Below are 12,531 nucleotides of genomic sequence, written 5' to 3'. Positions count from 1 at the left end.
CCTAGGTCGATGCTCCAACTACAGAAACAAAGCAAAACTTGTCCTGTAAAGAAAATGTAAAAGCTTTTCAGTATTTCACAGACATAGCCTACACACCGGGCACAAACTTGCTGAGTTCACATGAATGGATATGATATGTCCAAGTTCAGTTGTTTACAATTGTGGTATTTGGTCACTGTACTAAGTGGGGTGAAATGTTGGGTTGCTGGGTGTGGGTGTCTACCCAAAGTGGGTATTGACCTTGGGTTGTGGTGTTAAGTCACAGAGAGCACTTAGTACACCTTTGGCCGTGGTCTAAAATATTCACTTTCATATTCACCTTTGGATTAGATTAGTTAAGGCTAATTTATACAGAAGTTTCTCCAAAATAATATAATTTATGGACTAATAGAATAATGCAAATCTATTCCAGCCTACTACGACCATGCTACATTTAATTATTAGATGTAATGTGTTGAATGGCCATATTAAAATGAGCTAGAGATCAGGACAAACACTATACGGGATCTCTATTTGGAATTGAATATAAATGTAAATGTACTTTTATCTGGTTGATTTAGAACAGGTATAATGTGGGTATCTCTAAATTACATATCTGTAAAGACAGTAGGCCAGGCTTGAGAGAATCCCATAAAAAAAATGAAATTAATGATTTGAAATGTCTACAAAATTAAGAATACTTTCTCCACAAGAAACTTTCTCAGGTATTCTTCTGCCATTCCTCTTTCACTTTGATTTGACCCACTTGTCCAGTGGTGAGCTGGGTGGGCTGAGGCCTGCATAGTAACAGTGACAGTCAGATGACCCAGGAGAGCTGAGGTAAGTGAAGTGATACACAGGGTGTCCAATCAGCACTTGTCAGCTTGTGGCAGCTAGCAACAGCAGATGTTTCCTTCTTTACTTCACATTGGACAGAATACAGACATAATTAAAATGTCTCATTCAAAACAAATCTTCACAGGTACACAAGGAACTTTGAGGTACACAAGGAGCTGTCCAAAACACTTTGTCTCAGAGTGGACTAGCCAGGTCCGAACTCTGATGTCATTTTACCCGCACAGCCCAAATGGGCCATGAGGTAACAACGGTTATGAGTTCGCATTTGAGATACATACATGTGGCTGAAACTAACCAAGTTGCCCTCCTTCAGCCTGACTATGTGTTTGACCAAAGCCTTACATCGTCGCTTCCTGATGAAACCTGCTATCTGCCATTTTGGCCAAAATGAGATTAATCATCAGAGTGGACCAAAATCGGACTGGGCATATCCTGATAAAACCTGCTATGTCAATCTTAATTTTGTGGGGTAGCAACGACACAATAAAGAAAAATGCTTAATCCTTTCTTCTGAAATATGCTGTGATGAAAACTGCTATATCCCACTTGGGTCAAAGGTGTAACCAAAATTTAACCAAAGTTGTCGCAATGAAGCCTGTCATGTTATAAAGAGTTATAAAAAGTGATCTTATTGGGTCATACTGATGTTATGATGAGATCTGGCATTTTGCAAGCCCTTTAAAACCTGCTATATCCACAAAATATATGTATAAATACAGAATCTCCCTTAACTCTGTCCCAAAATGCAACATTTTGATAAAAGTTGCATTTGTTGATTAAATCCAGCACATATCTCTAAATGAAATACAATATTGATGGTACAAGTCAAATTTCTCCATTGCCTCAGATTGCCTCCATTGCCTCTCTATTAAATCATTTTTTTGTCTTTCCTGAAAAAAGGTGTAAATGCACATAGCAGGTTTCATCAGGAAGCCGACGACATGTAGATAGTTGGTGGCACAACATGTCATTACGTAACGCCTATACCTTCGTTTGAATCACAGGTGCGGACAGAGGCAGAGGGGTTATGTATACAAACATGAGCCAAAGTGGCTAAAAATAGCGGTTACATTAATAGACTGTCAGAAGCTTGACAGGAACGTATGGCTGGCATGTGGATCGAAAACCAAGAGGTCAATTTGCTAGGGCTGTTCTGCGAGATTCAGGAGCTGTCTTCTGAAACATATTCTACAACTCTGCTCCTTCCACCTTCTTATTCATTCCCTCTCTCTCCCTGTCTATCTCTTTCTGGAAGACAACCAGGTGATCTGTGAAGCCATAGTGGTTTTTCAGCTGTTTCCTTGTAGGAGGAACTCTGTGCTGATCACTTACAGCTTCATGGCCAGAGGCTTAACACCAATAAAATCACAGAAACACAAGCAGTGTCACACACTCCTTGGTCAGAGGGTGAGCAGCGAGTGAGCATGTCCAACACGACAAGCATTAGGGAGTACAGTGGAACGCACCAGGCTTTCCACGACCACTGGGCCAAGACAGATGACGACATGTGCCGCCAGAGTATGTCCTTCCCCTTGTACGACGCCCTCCGCGAGGAGTTCTTCAGCAGCTACCTGCACTTGCTGGAGCAGATCCCCCTGGGTAAGCACTGGAGATTGCCACTGGACTGTTCCCAGACCTGTTCACCTGACCTGTGCCATGACGGGTAGCCACACTTCAGTTGACGGTGTAATGTGATATTTTTTACAAGGTTTTTTAAAGGGGTACGTATGGCCTAATCTTATGCCTTTGCCAGATAAGCATCTCTTAGAAAACACATCCTTAAATGTATCATTATCAAAATGTAACATACAATTTCATTTGTTAAATGTAGGGCCTCTGATTTGGGAACACTCTCTATGAATGTTGGCTTGTATGTTGCTCTGCGTGTTCCCCACCCCATAATTAACCCCCCAAATCTCTGTACTGTGAAAATTCAATTAAAACATAAGGCTTCCTGTTTCATAGTGTCAACCATTCAGGTGTGGATGTGGTAAAATTGGTTAATTTAATGAATGTTTTTAGGGCACAGGTTTACCCAGTTAGAAATAAGAAGAGAGAAATTAGTCTATTTCTCCATTGTGAGCCTCTTTGTCAGTACATGAAACAGTGTCTGTCTGTACAGTGTCTTTCATGTGTGTTTTGTCAATTTGTGTGTGGAATTGAACACATTCATCCACTACTCACAGCCTTGTAGAATCGTGTCGTCATGTTTTTACCAAACTCTCAGTTCAGCCTGGTCATGAGCAGGTGTGGCAACCCCCACCCTACACCCTATCTTGGGTTAGTGCTATTTATGTGTATGTTTCTGTGTGTAAAGTAGTTTACAATGTTTCCCAAAATATGTTTGAGAGAATGTATTGACCCCCATCAGAGGTTCTTTAAGCCTATGTTTAAACTCTCTAGTCAGATTAAAATGTCTTTCAGTCAGTTCTGCCTTGTCTCCTCACACTCCCTATACTCTCTTTATTCACTGTTGTACTCAGAAAAGCAATGGTGACCCATGTCTGAACACAATTGGCTTGTATTTGAATACAGCATCATAAGAGGCCTTTGAGATATTCTGCACACATAATATCAACACTGGAAGGTTGGAATTTGAATGGTTTTAAATGTGTCTATGTATGGATATTGATGAAATAAAGTGAGCTGTGGTATTTTAAGTGAGCAGAGTATGCAGATGGTGTAAGTTACCGGTGGTGGGTGTGGGGTTAAAGGTTATGTGGTCACTGGGTGTCTGCCTAAATTGGCGACTGGTCCATAAATATTTATGATGTAATGTGGCAAAGGTTCAGTGGGTGCATGAATCTCCACTTGCATCTGCAGAGCTGCCAGAATTGTAGCAAAAATCAGATGTAAAACCGGCAGCCAATTGAGAGGCCCACTTGAGTTGTAACTGAGGACTGTACTTCCAGCTCTTGGAGCAAAAAACTGAGACTTTTCAGCCATTAATATCCTTAACAGACTTGTCTACAAATGTATGTACAAATCTCAATACACTTGCATATCTCATTTCACATTTAGATATAAACAACATTTGAACTACTATATACCACATTTTGATTTCCCATGTCTGCAGTATTCAAAACAATGGCCGTGATCCGCACACCAGCAACTACTTGTTGACTGTAATATCTCCTAAGAGTATCGTCCAAAAGGTTTTCACAACTTGCTTTGATCCAGTAAAACACCTGGTGCTATTGACTACCCTCATCCTAGTGATAAGTATTACAGAGAGGTGACCCAGACGTCCTCTAGTCTAATAGCATGTTGCATGTGGCAACCCTCCAAAGCCTGCTACAATCTCTTCTTTGCCCACAATGAAACACAATGCGCTTCACATTCAGAAGAAAAATGCGCTTCCAGAGATTCATAATTCCAGATCCAGAGTTTTTCCGGTCGCCCGGGGCGGCACTTTTTCAAGTCACGTGGGGGGGCGGCACGACCAAAAAAATAAATAAATAATAATCTGGGCCGCAAAGCACTGTGTGGGGAATTGGCAAATTGGTGCCCCCTGCAGCTGCAGGCGCCCTTGCTTGCGCCCCTGCTGGCTAAGAAGGTGCCATCTATGTTTGAAAAGGGGGAAGGGGAGGGAGCGCGGGGGAAAAGTTCCCAACTGGAACGGACAAGTGGGGGGACGGGGGGAACCACTGTAGCCAGTCACACCTCGACTTTCTTGCAAAAAACGCACATTCATAATATGATAATTACAGGCCTATAATCCCTGCACGTTTTTAGTTTTTCTGAATTGTGTCAAATGGCTTATACAAATAGGTAATACTGAACGATTATGTGTCACCAAGGGCAAGGTGAATTGGTTTAGTCTTAACGTCTGTACGAGTAACAGTGTTGGGGGATGGGGAATTTGTTGATTGTCGAGTGACAAAGTATAGTTTACCAGTCATAAATTGAAGTGTGGCATGCATAGAATTCTAAGCAAGTAACCAAGCAGCTAATTTTTCCTCCCTGAAAGATAGGTTAATATAGCGTCTAATGACAGATATTTAGCATGTAGGCTGTAAGGGAATGTTCATTCCCATTGATTCCCTTAAGTGTGTTATTTAAAGTTCTATAAAAGGATTTGTGCAATTGTGCAAAGTTTGTCTTTGATGTATTTAGTTATAATAATATAGATATATATATTTAAAAAAACGGGGGGGGGACGGGGTAGGGGGCGCGATCGGAGAAGGTCTCGCCCGGGGCGTAATTCCATGTAGAACCGCCACTGTTCACAGGATCTTGGTTCTCTGGCAGGAAGTTGAGCATTTGTTCCCCAGTTGGCAAGAGCAGCTTTTGAGACACCTGGTGTAAAGGGTGCCAAGCCTTACCTTACCAATGATCATTCAGTTGCTGTCGCTACTACAGGTGTGGCAAACTACAAGGGTGTCGTTTTTGCTGTTCCAGTGCTTTCTCTGCACTGTGCATTCTTGGCTTGCCTACTGCTCACACCACATATAGGTTGGCCATCTGTGCTTATGTGCTACCCATTTGATTACATTGTGGCCCTTGTCACAATGTGTCTGTCAAACTAACATGTTTATCTCTTCACATGTGGCTAGATATTTGACCTAATCCATACATGTAGCAGTGTGGGAGCATCAGTATGTGATGTTGAAGACCTTAATTTGAGCCATAAAAATGGACAGGTGGTGTATGTACAGTTCACAATCATTTGTGGCTGTTGCTAACTATAGCAACTTCTTTAATGGTCTTTCAGCGATGCCAGCACTGGTATGCCAGCACTGGTATTTTCTGCTGGTTGCATATTGGTACAGACAGGCCAAAAGCAAAGAGGTCTGTGAGAGGTATGTGGAGCCAGATTCAGAAGGCAACTTTTTGAAACAGATAGGCTCTGCTCACCACACCCCCTTGCTCTCTTCTCTCCCCTCCTATTTCTCAGGAGGTGTAAGTGATCCTTAAGGCGTAGCAGTTAGTGAAGGGATCTTAGTGCTGATCACTTACAGCCCCATTGGCAGAACCTTCAGTCTCAGCAAGTGTCTACCAGGGTCTCTGCAAAGGCTTTGGGCGCTCATAGACATACACATACCAAAACTCTCGGACACTTTCCTAGTCCTCAGCAGGCACACTCCAGGACCGGTGGGCCATTTTTATGTGAACATGCCGAGTGTTGTGGACATTAGTGGGACGCTTCAGCCCTCCCATGAGGAATGGGTCAAGGCAGTGTACGATGAATCCCGCACCAGCATATCCAACCAGTTACACGAAGACCTCTCAGAGGAGTTCTTCGCCAGCTTCCATTTCCTGTATGATCAGATGCCTCTGGGTAAGCTCAGGAGATCCTTGTGAAGGTGCTCTAACACCTGCTCTAAAAACCAGTAAAGCACATTGAACAACAGATTGGAAATGGCTGACATGTTGGGTTAATTTTTAGGGGTGCAAGTGAGTATGTGTGCAAGATTATGGGACTGACATTTTGTCCCAGAAGATTTTTGTTGTAGTTTGACTCTACTAGTTTTTGTTGTTGTTTGTTTCACAACTAAACATGACAGGTCTGTCTGTAAATGCTCATGACCTCCTCAACTCATGGCGTTTTGTCTGCATATGTGCATGTGGCACATGAGAGTGAGAATCATACATATGCGTAAACGTAGCACCTGACCCAAATAGTCAGCTTCACTCTGCTGCCAGGCAGGGCTGTAGGCAGGCAGAAGTACATGACACACACTGCCTCAAGTGTACTACGTTGCATCTCGGTTTGAGCATGTGTAATGACACGTCCATATTTAATTAAGGTGGGAACTCAGGGGAATAATGCAGACTTTATACAATGAAACACTGGCAACTGGCTATCTTTGATCAGAGCTGCTCTAATGTGGGGTTCACAAAGCTGGAGTCTCAAAAAAACATACCAATCTCATTTGGGAGGCTGATTAGCCCGGAGTGTAGTCAAATTGAATAGGGCAGATTTGTGTTGCTTATGATGAAGAGGTTAGTATATGTTTGGTGTCTTGAGATACTGGGTGAAGCTGCTACTATCCTGCCACATAAATTACTTGGGCGTTGATGTCACTTGTCAGAATCCAGACTGATGAGTAGTATTTATGAGTATGAGTATGAGTATTTCGAACTCAAATATCTTGTAAACGGACCTCATAAACATACAGTGGATAAAATAAAAAATAGCGCTATAAATATCTTGCTTGTATGTGTTTGTTTGTACAGCTGTTGAATCAGTCCATATCTGAAATTACTACAGCTCTCTCCAACATTCATATCTGGATTTGGGATTGGGAAAAATACGTTTTAGTGTAAAAGAGTTTTGGTTTCTTGAAGACCAAAGCAAAGTGGCATTCTAGAGACTTGAGAAAGTGACAAGCTTGACCTCTTTCCAGTCTCTCTATTTAGATTTCTGCTCTTTTGACCTAGATTATATTTGACAGAATGTATTGAAACACATCAGAGGTAATTTGAGCCTATGTTTAAACCCTCTAGTCAGATCAACATGTCTTTCAGTCATCTCTGCCTTTTCTCCTCACACTCTCTATACTGATGTACTATTCTACTTCACTGTTGTACTTAGAAAAGCAATGGTGACAAATGTCTGAGCACAATAAGCTTATATGTGAATACAGCATCAGATTAGGCCTTCGAGATATTCTACACACAGAATATCACCACTGGAAGTTGGAATTTGAATGTTTTTAACTTTGTCTATGTATGGACATTGATGAAATAAAGTGAGCTGTTGTATTGTAAGTAAGCAGGATATGTAGATGGTGTATGTAACTGGTGGTGTCTGTGGGGTTAAAGGTTTTTTGGTAACTGGGGCCACTGGGCCATAGATGTTTATGATCTAATGTGACAGGTCAGTGGGGGCACTTTGACTGATAAATCCTGAGGTCCACAAAGAGTTTCAGGGGAAGACCTTGTCTATTGTTCATTCGAATGTCACTCAAATTTAGCATAAGCATAATGATGTGTGTATTGGGTATTATTGTATCAGAATTATTTGAAAATGTGTGTGGAGAGTTGTGTAACTGTATTTCAATCCGTGTGTGCGAAATCAGTTTGGTAAATGTGAAAATGTGGGTACTCAGATTTGCAAATGTGTACAGGAATCTGCAAATATGTATTCAGAATCTGTGTGTGCATAATGAGATTTGTCAAAAAAAATCTCTGAATGTGTAAAGAAATTTACAAGTGTATTGAGATTTGTACATGTGTAAACATATCTGCAAATGAATGTGTCTATGATCTATAATGTGTAGACAAATCTTTTAACAGAACACGTGAGAAAAGTAATACAAAATGGCCAATTTGGCTTGCCATACCTCAGCTCAGGGTGAACAAACACAGACTGATAAATCTCCACTCTCATCTGCAGAGCTACCACAGAAGAAGCGTAGCAAAAATCATGTGTAAAAATGACAGCCAATTAAGGGGCCCACTTGAGTTGTGACTGATGACTTGTCTGTATTTCTAGCTATGGGAGCAAAATACTTTCCAGCCATTAATATCCTTTACAGACACATGTACACATGTACACATCTCAATACACTTGCATATCTCATTACACATTTAGAAATAAACTACATTTTAACTATTATATTCCAAGTTCTGATGTTCCAAGTCAGCAGTATTCAAAACTATGGCAGTGGTGCACACACTAGCAACTACTAGTTGACTATAATATCTCCTCAGAGTACCGTCCAAAAGATTTTCACAACTTGCTTTGATCCAGTAAAACACCTGGTGCTATTGACTACCCTCATCCTAGTGATAAGTGATAATAATTACTGAGAGGTGATTTAAGCCTAGTTTACACGGAGTCAAGTTTGTCTGCGTCCGAGCTGAAACTAATACAGATAGCCCTATCATTTAGACGAACACTCTCTATCCGCACACGGTATCTGCAACGATTCGAATCGGGAGTAGAAAGTGAGTAGATTTGAATCGGTACTGGGGCTGGTGTTCGTGTGCACGGATTCACGCAACCTGATGACGTCATTGTCCCACGTGATCGCAACACGATCTCCAACCAATATATCTAACACTTGTTGTCACTCTACATCTCACTCATGGTCTCGAACTCACTCTCATTAATCCGGCCTACTGATTTTAGTTTAGCCTCCTATCTTGATCTAATTCTTTTTATTCAGACGTTACATAACTTTCATGACCACAAATATAAATTGGCCAGCGATTTAATTTGCTTTTTTGTTCAAAAATGAATGTAGAATGGTCGGAGCAAAGCCTCATGGGAAATGGGATGACATGGGTTCGTCTTTATGCAAATCTCTCGTTACCAGGCTCCGTCCTTACGAAATTAAAAGATTCGATTTGTGTGAAAAATTCAGTCAATCTAGGCTCCGTATAAACTTAGCCTTAGACATCCTCTAGTCTTATAGCATGTTGCATGTGGCAGCCTTACAAAGCCTGCTGCAATCTCAATTTTTATATTTACATAGTATTTCACACCAAGAGGTAACACAATGCGCTTCACATTCAGAAGGAAATGGGCTTCCAGAGATTCATAATTCCAGATCCAGAGTTTTTCCATCTTTATAGCATCTTGGCTTTCTGGCAGGTATTTGAGCATTTGTCCCCTGGTTGGCAAGAGCAGCTTTTGAGACAGCTGGTATAAAAGGTGCCAAGCCTTACCTTCCAATGATCATTCAGTTGCTGTTGCTACTACTGGTGTAGGAAACTGCTTGGGTGTCGTCTTTACTGTTCCAGAGCTTTCTCTGCACCGTGCATTCTTTGCTTGCCTACTGGCAACACCACATAGGTAGCCATCTGTGCTAACGTGCTACTCATTTGATTGCGTTTTGTCCCTTGTCACAATGTGTCTGTCAAAATAACATGTTAATCTCTTGACATGTGGTTAGATATTTAACCTAATCCATACATATATAAGTGTGGGAGCACCAGTTTGTGATGTTGAAGACCTTACTTTGAGCCATAAATATGTCCAGGTGGAGTATGTACACAAACATTTGTGGTTGTTGCTAACTATAACCACTTTTTTAATCGTTTTTCGACATGCGACAAGCCAGGACTGGTATTTTCTGCTGGTTGCATGTTGGTACTTATAGTTCAAAAGCAAAGAGGTCTGTGAGAGGTATGTGGAGCCAGATTCAGAAGGCATCTTTTTGAAACAGATAGGCTCTGCTCCCCACACCCCCTTGCTCTCTCCTCTCCCCTCAGGAGGGGTAAGTGATCCGTAAGGCGTAGCAGTTAGTGAAGGGATCTTATCCTTCAGTCGCAGCAAGTGTCTACCAGGCTCTCTGCAAAGGCTTTTGGTGCTCATAGACATACACATACCAAAACACTCGGACAGTTTCCTTCAGCAGACACACTCCAGGACCGGCGGGCCAGCTTTATGTGAACATGCCGAGTGTTGTGGACTTCAGCGGGACGCTCCAGCCCTCCCATGAGGCTTGGGTCAAGGCAGTGTACGATGAATCCCGCACCAGCATGTCCTTCCATTTCCACAACTCCATCATAAAGGAATTCTTCGCCAGCTCCCAGTTCCTGTATGAACAGATGCCTCTGGGTAAGCTCAGGAGATCCTTGTGAAGGTCCTCTAATACCTGCTCTCAAAACGAGTAAAGCACACTAAACAACAGATTGGAAATGGCTGCCATGTTATGGGTTAATTTTTAGGGGTGCAAGTTGTTAGGGGTGTTGGTTGTGTGTGTGTGTGTAAGGTTATGGGACTGACAGTTTGTCCCAGAAGGTTTTTGTTGTAGTTTGACTCTACCAGTTAGTTTTTGTTGTTGTTTGTTTTACAACTAAACATGACAGGTCTGTCTGTACATGCTCATGACCTCCTCAACTCATGGCTCTTTGTCTGCATATGTGCATGTGGCACATGAGAGTGAGAATCTCAAAATACTACATATGCGTAGCACGTAGCACCTGACCCAAATAATCAGCTGATTTGCCTGGAGTTTAATCTCCTGACACACAACACTGAAATGATCTCTGTAGAAATTTGTGAAGATTTGTGTTGCTTATGATGAGGTGAGATGAGAAGAGGTCAGTATATGTTCGGTGTCTTAAGATACAGGGTGACACTGCTACTATCCTGCAACATAAATTACTTGGGCGTTGATGTCCCTTGTCAGATTCCAGACTAATGACTAGTAGTAGTATTTCGAACTCAAATATCTTGTAAACGACCTCATAAACATACAGTGGATATAATAAAAAATAGCAATATAAACATTTTGCTTGTATGTGTTGTTTGTACAGCTGTTGAATCAGTGCGTATTTGAAATTGCTACAGCTCTCTCCAACATTCGTATCTGGATTTGGGATAAGGAGAAATACATTGTATTGTAAAAGGTATTTGGTTTCTTGAAGACCAAAGCATAGTGGCCTTCTAGAGACTTGAGAAAGTGACAAGCTTGACCTCTTTCCAGTCTCTCTATTTAGATTTCTGCTCTTTTGACCTAGATCCTGCAAAACCAGCTGGAAGTGAGTTTTGTTAGCCTGAACCAAAGTTAATTTTATATCTTTTTAAAGCAGGATCATAGAGACAGGTGGTGAAATTAGATGAGCTCTGATAAGGCAGGTGAGATACATTGGTCGGATTTAAAAGAAGCAATAACCAGCTCAACGGAGCATGACGTCTTAAAGGAGATACAGTTTCATGTTATGTTTGTTACGGCAAACAATTTGAACCATCATTTCAAATTGACTCCTCAAGCCTCACAACCTGAAGAAAGCAGCTACCTTAAGGCTTGAAGGAACAGATGGCCAACCAAATGTCTGTAGATGTCTGTCATCAGTGAAGCCTCATATCACTCTCATCTCCCTGATCAAATCCTGCCTCGCGCTGTTATTCTTAGCCCTCCTCAGGAGGCCTCTCAGTGAAGTCAAATTACCCACTTTGTGGACCATGAGGGTGTGACTTTTTGTATCAGATGTACAGCCACTCTGCCAACCAATGCTTACCCTTCGCTTCTTGAAGGTCTCTACGGCAAGCTGACCCACTGACAACTCCAACAAGTTCGGCTATGTTTGTCTCAGAGCTCATGCACGTGGTTTGGTGATATTGTCACATTAACTCTTTTCCAATTGGCTCTGAGCTTTACAGTGTTGTGGCTCTGGTGTTTGAGTGTGTGCAGCTCTCTCTGGAGGAGTTCCAGCTGGCAGGAGACTGTATGGAGTTCACTGGTGGGGTTGCAATGGGGCAGGAGTACATACCATTAATCTGGTGACAGCCTGATTCTGGCCGGCAGGGGCCTATCACCTCCCTCCCAGCATCAAACTACTGACAGCCCAGACATGTTGATGGTTGTCTGTTTCAAAGGAATGAGTTGGTTACGAACAGGACCAAAATTGAATGAACTTTATGGTAATCCTCAGGATTTGTGAAAATCCAGTAACGTGACCTCAAGCTTGTCATAGTGTTTGTCAATTCCCAAACAGGAACAACAACAATGAAATTATTTGTCAGTGTGGTCCTTGTAAAAGGAATGTGGAACTGGGGAGAAGTAGATAGTGTAAGTACTGACCTGTGAGCAGTCTCATTGAGCTGATTGCTGACTGAGTAGAGACATGAGTGAAGGAGACACACACACACACACACACACACACACACACACACACACACACACACACACACACACATACACACACACACACTACCTCACTGCACTGTGAACCTGAACAAGTTCAGAGTACTTTTGACGTAACTGATGACATAAAAAAATTGGAAACATGTAT

General features: G+C 41.9%; 1 protein-coding gene across 3 annotated transcripts in view; it reads left to right on the top strand.

Moving 5' to 3' along the window:
• Positions 1–2,261: 2,261 nt before the first annotated feature.
• ntmt2 (N-terminal Xaa-Pro-Lys N-methyltransferase) overlaps positions 2,262–12,531 on the top strand; it is a gene marked incomplete at its 5' end in the record, with an annotated part of 24,829 nt that continues 14,559 nt past the window's right edge. Inside the window, one exon of one of the 3 annotated variants that reach the window (XM_080831735.1) lies at positions 2,262–2,436. In XM_080831735.1, coding sequence (XP_080687861.1) covers positions 2,262–2,436 — 175 coding nt within the window. Of the gene's footprint in view, positions 2,437–5,819; positions 6,119–10,046; positions 10,352–12,531 lie in introns of those variants that run through there. The other 2 variants (XM_080831736.1, XM_080831737.1) reach the window with 2 other exon arrangements.

This window comes from Sprattus sprattus, assembly GCF_963457725.1.
Source record: "Sprattus sprattus genome assembly, chromosome: 2".
NCBI lineage: Eukaryota > Metazoa > Chordata > Actinopteri > Clupeiformes > Clupeidae > Sprattus > Sprattus sprattus.
The sequence above is the reverse complement of the archived record's forward strand: the minus strand, read 5'-3'. Positions and strand labels throughout refer to the sequence as shown.